The following is a 16,388-nucleotide window of genomic DNA, read 5'->3' as shown; positions in this document are numbered from 1 at the left end:
GCGGACACTTCCGGCGGAGTGTGTCATTAGAGGGCGGACACTTCCGGCGGAGTGTGTCATTAGAGGGCGGACACTTCCGGCGGAGTGTGTCATTAGAGGGCGGACACTTCCGGCGGAGTCTGTCATTAGAGGGCGGACACTTCCGGCGGAGTGTGTCATTAGAGGGCGGACACTTCCGGCGGAGTGTGTCATTAGAGGGCGGACACTTCCGGTGGAGTGTGGCGGAATTGGCGCTGTAACTCTGGACACAAGTTCTGGAGGTTCCTGTTGTGGTCAGGTGACGGCGGGAACCCGGCGGGTGACAGGAGGGCAGAGGCGGACGTCTACAGTGTGAATGGTGCTTAGCGTTTATCAGGCGGTTTGGGAGGAGGTGATGTGGCCGCCGCTCTGGGGGTCTTCTCCATCCTCTGGGGGAGGAGGGGATGTGGCCGCCGCTCTGACAGCAGGGCCACGGGCCACATACTCGGTGGTCAGGAGGGACCTCATTGACCTCCATAGGAGAGTCTTCTGGGCATGCTCTGTGACCTGTGCTGAGGTCATTGTGCAGGGATGGGGAGTAGCTGTTATATCACCTCTTGTGACCGGTGGATCCTGTCTTATCTGTACCCAGAGGTGCTATCATTACAGGCAGGATTAGACTGATGGATAAGGAGATAACTGCGGCGATCTGTACAGACCCTGATGTGGCGCCATCTATTAGGCCTAGTGGCCGGAGAGAGAAATGCAGGAGTTTGTTAAATATAGATATTGAGATGGAAAATGAAAAATAACACGAAAAATTCTATAAAAATCTGTTCAACACGAGTCCTTTTCTGGTGGCAGGTTCTGCTCCTTTCCGTGGTTTCCGTGGTCGTGCGGCTGCTCTGCCTCCTGTAGACGTCCCCGGAGGCTCCTCCAGTTTCATCCATCTTCCCCTCTCCCCGCAGGCTCTGGTGCGGTGACACCTCTGCCTCCCTGGAGCGTCGGCATGCGTTGGGGGGATGCTTCGCTGGACGGTGCACCTAGAGGGGGGTCCACGACGGGTGAATCATGCAGCAGTGGCGGTGGGACATCGAGTCTTTTCCTTTGGTGGCTACTGCTCTGGGGAGGACTACGAGACGCTCCGGCAGATCGATGTCCACGTCTTCAATGCTGGTAGGCAAAAATCCCCCCTCCTAAGGTACAGCCCGAACCATGGTCGTGTGTGGAGTCCTCATAGAAGAGTGGTGGGGGGGGGGGATCCCCCGGCCGGGGGTGCGCGGTGGGGGGGGGGGGATCCCCCGGCCGGGGGTGCGCGGTGGGGGGGGGGGGGATCCCCCGGCCGGGGGTGCGCGGTGGGGGGGGGGGGGGATCCCCCGGCCGGGGGTGTGAGAGGGAGAGATCCCCCGGCCGGGGGTGCGCGGTGGGGGGGGGGGGGGGGGGGAAATCCCCCGGCCGGGGGTGTGAGAGGGAGAGATCCCCCGGCCGGGGGTGCGCGGTGGGGGGGGGGGGATCCCCCGGCCGGGGGTGTGAGGGGCCACAGGCAGTCACCTTCCCCCTCTGCTTGCAGTGTCTCTCCGCTGGAGGAAGCTTCCCCCGTCCTGCTGTCCTCCTTCCAAGGTGCCATACATGAGATACGGACACACCGCGGTTCTCATCGATGATGTCGTCTACATCTGGGGGGGGCGTAATGACACGGAGGGGGCCTGCAACGTCCTCTACACCTTCCACACAGGTGACTAGCCGCCCTCCTGCAGCCCCTGCCCCCCTTCCTGATGCTAACCTTGTCCCCTGTCACAGGCACAGAGAAGTGGATGACCCCCGGTGTGAGCGGCCAGCTCCCCGGGGCCCGGGACGGGCACTCCGCCTGCGTTCTGGACAGGACCATGTATGTCTTCGGTGGATTTGAGCAGCTGGTGAGTCCTGGTCTGGAGGGGTTCTCATTGGTCGGTGTGGGCAGCCACATGGCGGGGGCGTGGCGTGATCAGCGGCAGCCCGTGCCCGATGCAGCAGCGCGTCGCAGGCCTGAACTGAGCTCTTCTCTTCACAGGCCGACTGCTTCTCCAATGACATCCACAAACTGGACACCAAATCCATGAGCTGGACGCTGGTGAAGGCCAAAGTGTGTGGGACCCCCCCCCCCCCCCCCCCATTGTGTGTGCCCCCCCCCATTGTGTGTGCCCCTGCTGCAGCCCCCCCAATGTGTGTGCCCCTGCTGCAGCCCCCCCAATGTGTGTGCCCCTGCTGCAGCCCCTCAATGTGTGCCCCCCCATTGTGTGTGCCCCTGCTGCAGCCCCCCCCAATGTTTGCCCCCCCCCCATTGTGTGTGCGCGCGCCCCCCCCCCCCCGTGTGTTTGTGTGCATCCCTTGCTGCAGCTGCCGACCTGTCGTCGTCCCCCCCCCCCCAAATGTGTGATTGTGGGGCCCCTGCTGCAGCCCCCCCCAAATTTGTGTGCGCCTGCCCCCCCTCCCCCCCTAATGTGTGTGCGCCCCCCCCCATTGTGTGTGCGCGCCAGCGCCCCCCCAATGTGTGTGCCCCCCCATTGTGTGTGCCCCTGCTGCAGCCCCCCCAATTTGTGTGCCCCTGCTGCAGCCCCCCCAATTTGTGTGCCCCTGCTGCAGCCCCCCCATTGTGTGTGCCCCTGCTGCAGCCCCCCCATTGTGTGTGCCCCTGCTGCAGCCCCCCCATTGTGTGTGCCCCTGCTGCAGCCCCCCCATTGTGTGTGCCCCTGCTGCAGCCCCCCCCAATGTTTGCCCCCTCCCATTGTGTGTGCGCGCCCCCCCCCGTGTGTTTGTGTGCATCCCTTGCTGCAGCTGCCGACCTGTCGTCGTCCCCCCCCCCCCCAAATGTGTGATTGTGGGGCCCCTGCTGCAGCCCCCCCCCCCAAATTTGTGTGCGCCTGCCCCCCCTCCCCCCCTAATGTGTGTGCGCCCCCCCCCCATTGTGTGTGCCCCTCTTGCAGCATCCTGGGCAGGCTGCTCCTGGTCCCCCTTGCACACTCACGTCTTGCTGTAATTGGTCTGCAGGGGGCGCCGGCTCGCTGGAGAGACTTCCACTCCGCCACCGTCATTGGGGCTAAGATGTTTGTCTTTGGCGGCCGCGCGGATCGCTCCGGTCCGTTCCACTCTAACAACGAAATCTACTGCAACCGAATTCGGGTTTTTGATTTATTGACAGAAACCTGGCTGGACGCCCCCCAGTGCACGGCCCCGCCCGAGGGGAGGAGGAGCCACTCTGCGTGTGAGTGTATGACACACAAAGGGGAGGAGCAACTGTGAATGTGTGTGTGACAGAGGGGAGGAGCCAGAGTGAGTGTATGACGTATAGAGGGGAGGAGCCAGAGTGAGTGTATGACGTATAGAGGGGAGGAGCCAGAGTGAGTGTATGACTTATAGAGGGGAGGAGCCGGAGTGAGTGTATGACGTATAGAGGGGAGGAGCCAGAGTGAGTGTATGACGTATAGAGGGGAGGAGCCAGTGCGAGTGTATGACGTATAGAGGGGAGGAGCCAGTGCGAGTGTATGACGTATAGAGGGGAGGAGCCAGTGCGAGTGTATGACGTATAGAGGGGAGGAGCCAGAGTGAGTGTATGACGTATAGAGGGGAGGAGCCAGTGTGTGTGATGTATAGAGGGGAGGAGCCAGAGTGAGTATGATGTATAGAGGGGAGGAGCCAGTGTGTGTGACGTATAGAGGGGGAGGAGCCAGTGTGTGTGACGTATAGAGGGGGAGGAGCCAGTGTGTGTGACGTATAGAGGGGGAGGAGCCAGTGTGTGTGTGTGACGTATAGAGGGGAGGAGCCAGTGTGTGTGTGTGACGTATAGAGGGGAGGAGCCAGTGTGTGTGTGTGACGTATAGAGGGGAGAAGCCAGTGTGTGTGTGACGCATAGAGGGGAGGAGCCAGTGTGTGTGTGACGCATAGAGGGGAGGAGCCAGTGTGTGCGTGTGTGACGTATAGAGGGGAGGAGCCAGTGTGTGACGCATAGAGGGGAGGAGCCAGTGTGTGCGTGTGTGACGCATAGAGGGGAGGAGCCAGTGTGTGTGTGACGTATAGAGGGGAGGAGCCAGAGTGAGTATGATGTATAGAGGGGAGGAGCCAGAGTGAGTGTATGACGTATAGAGGGGAGGAGCCAGAGTGAGTGTATGATGTAGAGGGGAGGAGCCAGTGTGTGTGACGTGTAGAGGGGAGGAGCCAGTGTGTGTGACGTGTAGAGGGGAGGAGCCAGTGTGTGTGACGTGTAGAGGGGAGGAGCCAGTGTGTGTGACGTGTAGAGGGGAGGAGCCAGTGTGTGTGACGTGTAGAGGGGAGGAGCCAGTGTGTGTGACGTGTAGAGGGGAGGAGCCAGTGTGTGTGACGTATAGAGGGGAGGAGCCAGTGTGTGTGACGTATAGAGGGGAGGAGCCAGTGTGTGTGACGTATAGAGGGGAGGAGCCAGTGTGTGTGACGTATAGAGGGGAGGAGCCAGTGTGTGTGACGTATAGAGGGGAGGAGCCAGTGTGTGTGACGTATAGAGGGGAGGAGCCAGTGTGTGTGACGTATAGAGGGGAGGAGCCAGTGTGTGTGACGTATAGAGGGGAGGAGCCAGTGTGTGACGTATAGAGGGGAGGAGCCAGTGTGTGTGACGTATAGAGGGGAGGAGCCAGTGTGTGTGACGTATAGAGGGGAGGAGCCAGTGTGTGTGACGTATAGAGGGGAGGAGCCAGTGTGTGTGACGTATAGAGGGGAGGAGCCAGTGTGTGTGACGTATAGAGGGGAGGAGCCAGTGTGTGTGACGTATAGAGGGGAGGAGCCAGTGTGTGTGACGTATAGAGGGGAGGAGCCAGTGTGTGTGACGTATAGAGGGGAGGAGCCAGTGTGTGTGACGTATAGAGGGGAGGAGCCAGTGTGTGTGACGTATAGAGGAGCCAGTGTGTGACGTATAGAGGGGAGGAGCCAGTGTGTGTGACGTATAGAGGAGCCAGTGTGTGACGCGTAGAGGGGAGGAGCCAGTGTGTGTGACGCGTAGAGGGGAGGAGCCAGTGTGTGTGACGCGTAGAGGGGAGGAGCCAGTGTGTGTGTGACTCGTAGAGGGGAGGAGCCAGTGTGTGTGTGACTCGTAGAGGGGAGGAGCCAGTGTGTGTGTGACTCGTAGAGGGGAGGAGCCAGTGTGTGTGTGACTCGTAGAGGGGAGGAGCCAGTGTGTGTGTGACTCGTAGAGGGGAGGAGCCAGTGTGTGTGTGACTCGTAGAGGGGAGGAGCCAGTGTGTGTGACTCGTAGAGGGGAGGAGCCAGTGTGTGTGACTCGTAGAGGGGAGGAGCCAGTGTGTGTGAGATGCGTAGAGAGGAGGAGCCAGTGTGTGTGTGACGCGTAGAGGGGAGGAGCTGCTGTGCTGAGTAGCAGGGTTCAACTCCCCCATTGGTTGGGCCCCTGTGTCCACACCTCAGGGGAGGGGTGCACTCTGTAACGTGGTGTGTATCGGGGGAGGGGTGCACACAGTAACGTGGTGTATGGGGGGAGGGGTGCACTCTGTAACGTGGTGTATGGGGGGAGGGGTGCACTCTGTAACGTGGTGTATGGGGGGAGGGGTGCACTCTGTAACGGGGTGTATGGGGGGAGGGGTGCACTCTGTAACGGGGTGTATGGGGGGAGGGGTGCACTCTGTAACGGGGTGTGTATCGGGGGAGGGGTGCACTCTGTAATGGGGTGTGTATCGGGGGAGGGGTGCACTCTGTAACGGGGTGTGTATCGGGGGAGGGGTGCACTCTGTAACGGGGTGTGTATCGGGGGAGGGGTGCACTCTGTAACGGGGTGTGTATCGGGGGAGGGGTGCACTCTGTAACGGGGTGTGTATCGGGGGAGGGGTGCACTCTGTAACGGGGTGTGTATCGGGGGGAGGGGTGCACTCTGTAACGGGGTGTGTATCGGGGGAGGGGTGCACTCTGTAACGGGGTGTATCGGGGGAGGTGTGCACTCTGTGTAACGGGGTGTACGGGGGGAGGGGTGCACTCTGTAACGTGGTGTATCGGGGGAGGTGTGCACTCTGTGTAACGGGGTGTACGGGGGGAGGGGTGCACTCTGTAACGTGGTGTACGGGGGGAGGGGTGCACTCTGTAACGTGGTGTACGGGGGGAGGGGTGCACTCTGTAACGTGGTGTACGGGGGGAGGGGTGCACTCTGTAACGTGGTGTACGGGGGGAGGGGTGCACTCTGTGTAACGTGGTGTATGGGGGAGGGGTGCACTCTGTGTAACGTGGTGTATGGGGGGAGGGGTGCACTCTGTAAGGGGGTGTACGGGGGGAGGGGTGCACTCTGTAACGTGGTGTATGGGGGGAGGGGTGCACGCTGTAACGTGGTGTATGGGGGGAGGGGTGCACTCTGTAACGGGGTGTATGGGGGGAGGGGTGCACTCTGTAACGGGGTGTATGGGGGGAGGGGTGCACTCTGTAACGGGGTGTGTATCGGGGGAGGGGTGCACTCTGTAACGGGGTGTGTATCGGGGGAGGGGTGCACTCTGTAACGGGGTGTGTATCGGGGGAGGGGTGCACTCTGTAACGGGGTGTGTATCGGGGGAGGGGTGCACTCTGTAACGGGGTGTGTATCGGGGGAGGGGTGCACTCTGTAACGGGGTGTGTATCGGGGGAGGTGTGCACTCTGTGTAACGGGGTGTACGGGGGGAGGGGTGCACTCTGTAACGTGGTGTATCGGGGGAGGTGTGTAACGGGGTGTACGGGGGGAGGGGTGCACTCTGTAACGTGGTGTACGGGGGGAGGGGTGCACTCTGTAACGTGGTGTACGGGGGGAGGGGTGCACTCTGTAACGTGGTGTATGGGGGGAGGGGTGCACTCTGTAAGGGGGTGTACGGGGGGAGGGGTGCACTCTGTAACGTGGTGTACGGGGGGAGGGGTGCACTCTGTAACGTGGTGTATGGGGGGAGGGGTGCACTCTGTGTAACGTGGTGTATGGGGGGAGGGGTGCACTCTGTAACGTGGTGTATGGGGGGAGGGGTGCACTCTGTAACGTGGTGTATGGGGGAGGGGTGCACTCTGTGTAACGTGGTGTATGGGGGGAGGGGTGCACTGTGTAACGTGGTGTATGGGGGAGGGGTGCACTCTGTGTAACGTGGTGTATGGGGGAGGGGTGCACTCTGTGTAACGTGGTGTATGGGGGGAGGGGTGCACTGTGTAACGTGGTGTATGGGGGAGGGGTGCACTCTGTAACGTGGTGTATGGGGGGAGGGGTGCACTCTGTAACGTGGTGTATGGGGGGAGGGGTGCACTCTGTAACGTGGTGTATGGGGGGAGGGGTGCACTCTGTGTAACGTGGTGTATGGGGGGAGGGGTGCACTCTGTGTAACGTGGTGTATGGGGGAGGGGTGCACTCTGTGTAACGTGGTGTATGGGGGAGGGGTGCACTCTGTGTAACGTGGTGTATGGGGGAGGGGTGCACTCTGTGTAACGTGGTGTATGGGGGAGGGGTGCACTCTGTAACGTGGTGTATGGGGGGAGGGGTGCACTCTGTAACGTGGTGTATGGGGGAGGGGTGCACTCTGTAACGTGGTGTATGGGGGAGGGGTGCACTCTGTAACGTGGTGTATGGGGGGAGGGGTGCACTCTGTAACGTGGTCTTGCAGTGGTGTATGGGGGGAGGGGTGCACTCTGTAACGTGGTCTTGCAGTGGTGTATGGGGGGAGGGGTGCACTCTGTAACGTGGTCTTCTTGCAGTGGTGTATGGGGGGAGGGGTGCACTCTGTAACGTGGTGTACGGGGGGAGGGGTGCACTCTGTGTAACGTGGTGTACGGGGGGAGGGGTGCACTCTGTGTAACGTGGTGTACGGGGGGAGGGGTGCACTCTGTGTAACGTGGTGTACGGGGGGAGGGGTGCACTCTGTGTAACGTGGTCTTGCAGTGGTGTACGGGGGGAGGGGTGCACTCTGTAACGTGGTCTTCTTGCAGTGGTGTACGGGGGGAGGGGTGCACTCTGTGTAACGTGGTGTACGGGGGGAGGGGTGCACTCTGTAACGTGGTGTATGGGGGAGGGGTGCACTCTGTGTAACGTGGTGTATGGGGGGAGGGGTGCACTCTGTAACGTGGTGTATGGGGGGAGGGGTGCACTCTGTAACGTGGTCTTCTTGCAGTTGCGTATCGGGGGGAGCTGTATGTGTTCGGTGGCTACAACGCGCGGCTGAACCGTCACTTTCAGGACCTGTGGAGGTACACGCCAGGTAGGTGGTGGAGCTCTGGCTGTGGGTCTCCTGCTGGTGCCTCGCGCCTCCAACCTCAGGTTTCTGTCTTCTTAGAGACCGGCCGCTGGCAGCGCGTGGAGGTCCAAGGGAAAGGCCCCTGTGCCCGGCGGCGGCAGTGCTGCTGCATCGTGGGTGACAAGATCTTGCTCTTTGGAGGCACCAGGTAAGGAGGGTCCTTGGCCTATATTCGGGGGCTGTCATCGGAGGGAGGCCTGATGGATGTTCTTCTGCTGCAGCCCTTCTCAGGACCAGTATCTCCTGGACGAGTTCTACTTGATGGATCACTCGGATCTCTACATCCTGGACTTCAGTAAGTGCGGGGCCACAGGGGAGATCTGGGAGCTCTAGGGATCAGGCATGTCCCCACGGATTCTGAATGGAGAGCGATCCGATCAGGACGGAGATAATATCGCGCTACCGTTTTATCTCCGGCCAACAGACTGAAGACTTGCCTGAAGGCCGGCGTTCTTTTCCATAGGAATGTATTGGTGCCGGATCCGTCCTTCCAGTCTGCGCAGACCGGACAAAAATAAATGCCGGCTCCGTTTTGCCGGATGACACTGGAAAGACGGATCCGGCATTTCATTGCGTTTGTCAGACGGATCAGGATCCTGAACAGTCTCACAAATGCCATCAGTTTTCATACGTTTTGCCAGAATCCGCTGCCGCAGTTGTGTGAAAGTGGCCTTCAGCCTCCAGTCTGACCTGAGGGGTGGAGACCATCAGCAAGCATGTTCTGAGATGATGGAGCTGCCCTGGACTTGGCTTCTCTCTGATGACATCATCGGGGTGGGAGTTTACGTATTGTTGCTTCTCTTTTCAGGTCCCAGTTTGAAGACGCTGTGTAAGCTGGCGGTATTACAGCACAGTCTGGACCAGTCCTGCCTGCCCCATGACCTGAGGTGTGAGCACGGGCGTGTCCTGGGGAGGGTGTCCCTTCATGTATTCAGTAACCACATCATCCTCTGCTCCACAGGTGGGAACTATCAGCCATGACCACAAACAGCAACATCAGCCGCCCCCTGCTCTCCTCCCACGGATAAGAGGCTCCCAGTGCCACGCACTCACTGGAATAAAAACTTCACTACAATACCTGCATCCGTGTGTCCTGTCTGTACACGACATACCCTGATCCTGAGTTACATCCTGTATTATACTCCAGAGCTGCACTCACTATTCTGCTGGTGCAGTCACTGTGTACATACATTACATATCCTGTACTGATCCTGAGTTACATCCTGTATTATACTCCAGAGCTGCACTCACTATTCTGCTGGTGCAGTCACTGTGTACATACATTACTTATCCTGTACTGATCCTGAGTTACATCCTGTATTATACTCCAGAGCTGCACTCACTATTCTGCTGGTGCAGTCACTGTGTACATACATTACTGCTCCTGAGTTACATCCTGTATTATACTCCAGAGCTGCACTCACTATTCTGCTGGTGCAGTCACTGTGTACATACATTACTTATCCTGTACTGATCCTGAGTTACATCCTGTATTATACTCCAGAGCTGCACTCACTATTCTGCTGGTGCAGTCACTGTGTACATACATTACTTATCCTGTACTGATCCTGAGTTACATCCTGTATTATACTCCAGAGCTGCACTCACTATTCTGCTGGTGCAGTCACTGTGTACATACATTACTGATCCTGTACTGACCCTGAGTTACATCCTGTATTTTACTCCAGAGCTGCACTCACTATTCTGCTGGTGCAGTCACTGTGTACATACATTACTTATCCTGTACTGATCCTGAGTTACATCCTGTATTATACTCCAGAGCTGCACTCACTATTCTGCTGGTCACTGTGTACATACATTACTTATCCTGTACTGATCCTGAGTTACATCCTGTATTATACTCCAGAGCTGCACTCACTATTCTGCTGGTGCAGTCACTGTGTACATACATTACTTATCCTGTACTGCTCCTGAGTTACATCCTGTATTATACTCCAGAGCTGCACTCACTATTCTGCTGGTGCAGTCACTGTGTACATACATTACTTATCCTGTACTGACCCTGAGTTACATCCTGTATTTTACTCCAGAGCTGCACTCACTATTCTGCTGGTGCAGTCACTGTGTACATACATTACTTATCCTGTACTGATCCTGAGTTACATCCTGTATTATACTCCAGAGCTGCACTCACTATTCTGCTGGTGCAGTCACTGTGCACATACATTACTGATCCTGAGTTACATCCTGTATTATACTCCAGAGCTGCACTCACTATTCTGCTGGTGCAGTCACTGTGTACATACATTACTGATCCTGAGTTACATCCTGTATTATACTCCAGAGCTGCACTCACTATTCTGCTGGTGCAGTCACTGTGTACATACATTACTTATCCTGTACTGACCCTGAGTTACATCCTGTATTTTACTCCAGAGCTGCACTCACTATTCTGCTGGTGCAGTCACTGTGTACATATATTACTTATCCTGTACTGACCCTGAGTTACATCCTGTATTTTACTCCAGAGCTGCACTCACTCTTCTCCCTCCATCAGGGTACATTGGGCAAGTAAAGCTGACAACTTTGAGAGAACATTCTCCACGAAGTGTAGTGGACTTGAAGGATGGCGTCTCTAACCTCCCCGAGGTCCACAGACATGGGCACAAACCACTGAGTCTTCTTACCTTTCCTCTTCGGCATGAGCTCCACACTCGCAGGGCTGCCGACCATGGGTAAGAGCTGTTCTGCCCCGATGCCTGCTGGCAGGTGAAGCCATGTGGGAGGAAAAGCTATCCTAATGGATAGTGCGGGGAAGCCCATCACCACCATTGCTACATCTCCCTGGCCCCGTCCTCGCTACGATCACCAATGCCCTGAGTGGCAGTGACTGGATCGGAGGGACCGTTCTTTACCTGAGTGGCAGTGACTGGATCGGAGGGACCGTTCTTTCCCTGAGTGGCAGTGACTGGATCGGAGGGACCGTTCTTTACCCGAGTGGCAGTGACTGGAGCGGAGGGACCGTTCTTTACCCGAGTGGCAGTGACTGGAGCGGAGGGACCGTTCTTTACCTGATTGGCAGTGACTGGAGCGGAGAGACCGTTCTTTACCTGAGTGGCAGTGACTGGAGCGGAGGGACCGTTCTTTACCTGAGTGGCAGTGACTGGAGCGGAGGGACCGTTCTTTACCCGAGTGGCAGTGACTGGAGCGGAGGGACCGTTCTTTACCTGATTGGCAGTGAGTGGAGCAGAGGGACCGTTCTTTACCTGATTGGCAGTGACTGGAGCGGAGGGACCGTTCTTTACCCGAGTGGCAGTGACTGGAGCGGAGGGACCGTTCTTTACCTGAGTGGCAGTGACTGGATCGGAGGGACCGTTCTTTACCTGATTGGCAGTGACTGGATCGGAGGGACCGTTCTTTCCCTGAGTGGCAGTGACTGGAGCGGAGAGACCGTTCTTTACCTGAGTGGCAGTGACTGGAGCGGAGGGACCGTTCTTTACCTGAGTGGCAGTGACTGGAGCGGAGGGACCGTTCTTTCCCTGAGTGGCAGTGACTGGATTGGAGGGACCGTTCTTTCCCTGATTGGCAGTGAGTGGAGCGGAGGGACCGTTCTTTACCTGATTGGCAGTGAGTGGAGCGGAGGGACCGTTCTTTACCTGATTGGCAGTGACTGGAGCGGAGGGACCGTTCTTTACCTGATTGGCAGTGAGTGGAGCGGAGGGACCGTTCTTTACCTGATTGGCAGTGACTGGATCGGAGGGACCGTTCTTTCCCTGAGTGGCAGTGACTGGATCGGAGGGACCGTTCTTTACCTGATTGGCAGTGAGTGGAGCGGAGGGACCGTTCTTTACCCGAGTGGCAGTGACTGGAGCGGAGGGACCGTTCTTTACCTGATTGGCAGTGACTGGATCGGAGGGACCGTTCTTTATCTGAGTGGCAGTGACTGGAGCGGAGGGACCGTTCTTTACCTGAGTGGCAGTGACTGGAGCGGAGGGACCGTTCTTTACCTGAGTGGCAGTGACTGGAGCGGAGGGACCGTTCTTTCTCTGAGTGGCAGTGACTGGAGCGGAGAGACCGTTCTTTACCTGAGTGGCAGTGACTGGAGCGGAGGGACCGTTCTTTACCTGAGTGGCAGTGACTGGAGCGGAGGGACCGTTCTTTCCCTGAGTGGCAGTGACTGGATTGGAGGGACCGTTCTTTCCCTGATTGGCAGTGAGTGGAGCGGAGGGACCGTTCTTTACCTGATTGGCAGTGAGTGGAGCGGAGGGACCGTTCTTTACCTGATTGGCAGTGACTGGAGCGGAGGGACCGTTCTTTACCTGATTGGCAGTGAGTGGAGCGGAGGGACCGTTCTTTACCTGATTGGCAGTGACTGGATCGGAGGGACCGTTCTTTCCCTGAGTGGCAGTGACTGGATCGGAGGGACCGTTCTTTACCTGATTGGCAGTGAGTGGAGCGGAGGGACCGTTCTTTACCCGAGTGGCAGTGACTGGAGCGGAGGGACCGTTCTTTACCTGATTGGCAGTGACTGGATCGGAGGGACCGTTCTTTATCTGAGTGGCAGTGACTGGAGCGGAGGGACCGTTCTTTACCTGAGTGGCAGTGACTGGAGCGGAGGGACCGTTCTTTACCTGAGTGGCAGTGACTGGAGCGGAGGGACCGTTCTTTACCTGAGTGGCAGTGACTGGATCGGAGGGACCGTTCTTTACCTGATTGGCAGTGAGTGGAGCGGAGGGACCGTTCTTTACCTGATTGGCAGTGACTGGATCGGAGGGACCGTTCTTTACCCGAGTGGCAGTGACTGGATTGGAGGGACCGTTCTTTACCTGAGTGGCAGTGACTGGATTGGAGGGACCGTTCTTTACCTGAATTTCTATGCTTCATAACCCTGAGTTTATCTCCCCGGCCCTATTGGTCCCTCAGCATGAGGCCTACACCTCCTCCCTGGCCCTGTCCTCGGGTTACAATCGCCAGTGCCCCTCGCTGTTGACACAGTGAGTACACTGACTGAGGCACACAGGCTAGAATAAAGGAGGTCCTCACATTCCCACCTGGGAGCCGGGGGAGAGAGCAGAGACTGAATTTCTCTGCCTCCATGCTCCATAACCCTGAGTTGAACTCCCCGGCCCTATTGGTTCTTCGACATGAGCCCTCTAGTGGCTACTTTTGGAAGTATCTATGATATCTTCTTTTGCTGACAGCAGTCTTCCTATTCGCCATACTGCTGGGATTTACTCTCCGTCAACTTTGCACATTCCCCGAGGTTGGGGATCTAATATGGACAAATATCTTATCAAATCTTTGGCAGGGAGATCCACCCGTTCACAAGTCTCCTCATACTTGGATGACTCTCTGCGCCCCGCTATGCATAAAGCAAGGAACACCCAAACAGATCAACAAGGGAGTATGTCAGCAACTGTCTGAGTAGAGGCCTTGCCTGAGCTGTTAAAGGGGCTGTCCGCGTTATTTCATTGTTCTTTGTATGTTTTTTAACTAATGAAATGTAAGGGGTTTACAATGCACTTACTTCATCAGCAGTGGCTCCTTTCTCAGATTTCACTGAGGGTCACATGACCTGTGATATCAGCTTCTCTCCCTGCTCTGATGATGTTCAGTACACAGGCCTCAGTTGCAGGTCTGTGCATGAGACACGCCCCCTGCACTGCCATCACTGTGCTGGCCACGCCCCTGCACTGCCTGAGCTGCTGCCATCTACCCTGTGTCTCCCTCTCCATAACTTCTTCAGGAAACTTTAACCCCTTCTGCAGTACAGACTCAGGGCTGGAGGCTTTGCTGAGCAGCAGCAGGCAGTGAAGAGAGGAGGGTGGCTGATGCCACAGCTAGAGCATACACCTGCCACTCCATGGTCCATCAGTCCTTCTCTCGTATAGACTATTTTCTTATCTCCTCTCAGTTGTTGGCCCACCACCATGACTGTCGTATCCACCCGATAAAGATTTTGGACCATGCCTCCCTCTGACAGACCCATGCCCACGTGACCGCCAGTGGAGGTTATCTTCCTATTTGACAGATTCTGACAATTTTAAAGCCTTTCTTAAAGCACACTGGAACACCTTTCTGGATGACAATGCTATCCATACTGATAGCGTCCCTTTACTCTGGGCCACCTACAAAGCTGTAGCGAGAGGCCATATCGTCAGTTATCTGTCATGTAGGAAAAAAAAGTACAAAGAAAAACTTGATGCCTAAGGGCACTTTCACACTAGCGGTATTCTTCTCCGGCATCGAGTTCCGTCCTAGGGGCTCAATACTGGAAAAGAACTGATCAGTTTCATCCCCATGCATTCTGAATGGAGAGCGATCCGTTCAGGATTAGTGATGAGCGGCATAGGCAATATTCGAATTCGCGATATTTTGCGAATGTTTGGCCGAATATTCGCCATAAATTCGTGAATTCACGATCTCCAGTCATTGTTTACTTGATTGTGAAAATCTGCAATGTAATATATTCACGATAAATTTGCGATTAGAATAGTCAACAATATTCGCATATACAAATAGCACTATATTCTAAATATTCATGAATTTTCGAAGTGGCGATATTCACACTAAAAATTCACGATTAGAATATTCAACACTAATCAGGATGTCTTCAGTTCCGTTTTTTTGACTTTTCAGGACGGAGATAATACCTCAGCATGCTGTGGTTTTATCTCCGTCCAAAAGTCCGGAACACTTGCCGGAATGCCAGCATTTTTTCCCGTTGAAAAGCATTAATGCCGGTTCCAGCAAAACAGATCCGGCATTGCGGTCTGTGCATGCTCAGACCGCAAAAAATGTGAAAACAAATAAGTGCCGGATCCGTTTTTCCAGATGACACCGGAGAGACGGATCCGGCAGGTTTTCCATTTTAATAAAAAAAAAATCTAACACATCAAGGGTTAACAGCCAAACAAAGCTCAATATTTATTACCCCGATTCTGCAGTTTACAGAGACCCCCCATTTGTGATCGTATACAGCTGTACGGGCACACAGCAGGGCGCAGAAGGGAAGGAGCGCCATATGGCTTTTGGAGTGCAGATGTCGCCATGATAATTTTAAGTTGCCATGTCACATTTGAAGACCCCCTGATGCCCCCCTAGAGTAGAAACTCTAAAAAAGTGACCCCATTTTGGAAACTACGGGATGAGTTGACTGTCATTGATACTATTTTGGGGTAGATATGATTTTTGATCGCTCTACCATATATTACGCTTTGAGCTCTCCTGACAGGATAGATCATGTGTTGCTTTTCTAGAGCAGGTTCATATGGACACGGTGATGTTTCAGCTTTACATAATAAAGCATTTAACCCAAAAATTATGTATTTTGTGTCTTCATTTTCTGAAAGCTACATTTCTTATTTTTTTTCTGCCTCTTTTTTTTGCAGAAAGAGCTGATATTTGCATTGGTACCATTTTTGGGTACATATGATTTTTTGATCATTCAATATGAAGCTTTTTTGGGGCAAAGTGACCAAAAATGGCTATTTTGGCACAGTTTTTTTTATGTTGTTCACCTTAGTGGGTTTCTAAAAAAGATGACCTCTGGTTGGCGCAGAATATCCTTGAATGCGACTACAAATCAATAGCCAAAGGCGATAACAATTCTGTTGAAGGCCGAATTATTTTCTTACTTTATTTAAAAAAAATCCACCTTTATTACATCCACTTAAAATAAACACTAGATGGAAAAGAATCGTCCCTCACCGCGTTTTATTATTTATAAGGCTACATGCACACAAACGTATTTGGCTTCTGCCTCCGTTCTTTTTTGCGGATAGGATGCGGACAGCACACCGTGTGTTTAGCAACTATAATATTAGCAACTATATTTCCTGAGCCGTCGGCTTTACTTCAGCGGAGTTTCTAGGTGACCGCGATCTCTATGCCTTCTCCATCAAATCCTTTGTGAATTCTCCCTTTCCAGCTATCCCCCACCATATCTCAGTATCTGATTGCAGGGGGCGCCTTGTACTAAGTAACACTGATGGTCCTTAGTTTAAAACCAAAAAACAAGGCTCCCCCAACATGTTTCACCAGGTATGTGGCGTCTCCAGGGGTTAGGAGCAGGTAACGCCAGCGCTGGGTTCATTAGGTTATTATTAGTGTTGAGCACCAATATTCAAAAAGTGAATTTTTTTCTCGAATATCGCCACTTTGAGACTTCACGAATATTTACAATGTAGCGCTATATATCGTTTTTTTTAGAATATTCGTCATTTCTTTCCA

At 55.1% G+C, this 16,388-nt stretch overlaps 1 protein-coding gene across 3 annotated transcripts; it reads left to right on the top strand.

Moving 5' to 3' along the window:
• Positions 1-169: 169 nt before the first annotated feature.
• KLHDC3 (kelch domain containing 3) lies at positions 170-9,269 on the top strand. Of its 3 annotated transcripts, none has more exons than XM_040430913.1 (11): positions 170-277; positions 927-1,134; positions 1,529-1,693; positions 1,759-1,874; positions 2,009-2,080; positions 2,986-3,199; positions 8,073-8,159; positions 8,235-8,343; positions 8,417-8,490; positions 9,004-9,082; positions 9,157-9,269. In XM_040430913.1, exons 2-11 carry the CDS (start codon positions 981-983, stop codon positions 9,221-9,223), a joined length of 1,137 nt encoding a protein of 378 aa, XP_040286847.1. In that variant the 5' UTR covers positions 170-277; positions 927-980; the 3' UTR covers positions 9,224-9,269. The 3 variants fall into 3 exon arrangements, with proteins under 3 accessions (XP_040286847.1, XP_040286845.1, XP_040286846.1); XM_040430911.1 differs by having other exon boundaries at positions 191-337; XM_040430912.1 differs by having other exon boundaries at positions 232-370.
• The last annotated feature ends 7,119 nt before the right edge of the window (positions 9,270-16,388 follow it).

This window comes from Bufo bufo, chromosome 4 (assembly GCF_905171765.1).
Source record: "Bufo bufo chromosome 4, aBufBuf1.1, whole genome shotgun sequence".
Taxonomy (NCBI): Eukaryota; Metazoa; Chordata; class Amphibia; order Anura; family Bufonidae; genus Bufo; species Bufo bufo.
Note: the sequence above shows the minus strand (reverse complement) of the source record. Positions and strands in the feature narration are given on the sequence as shown.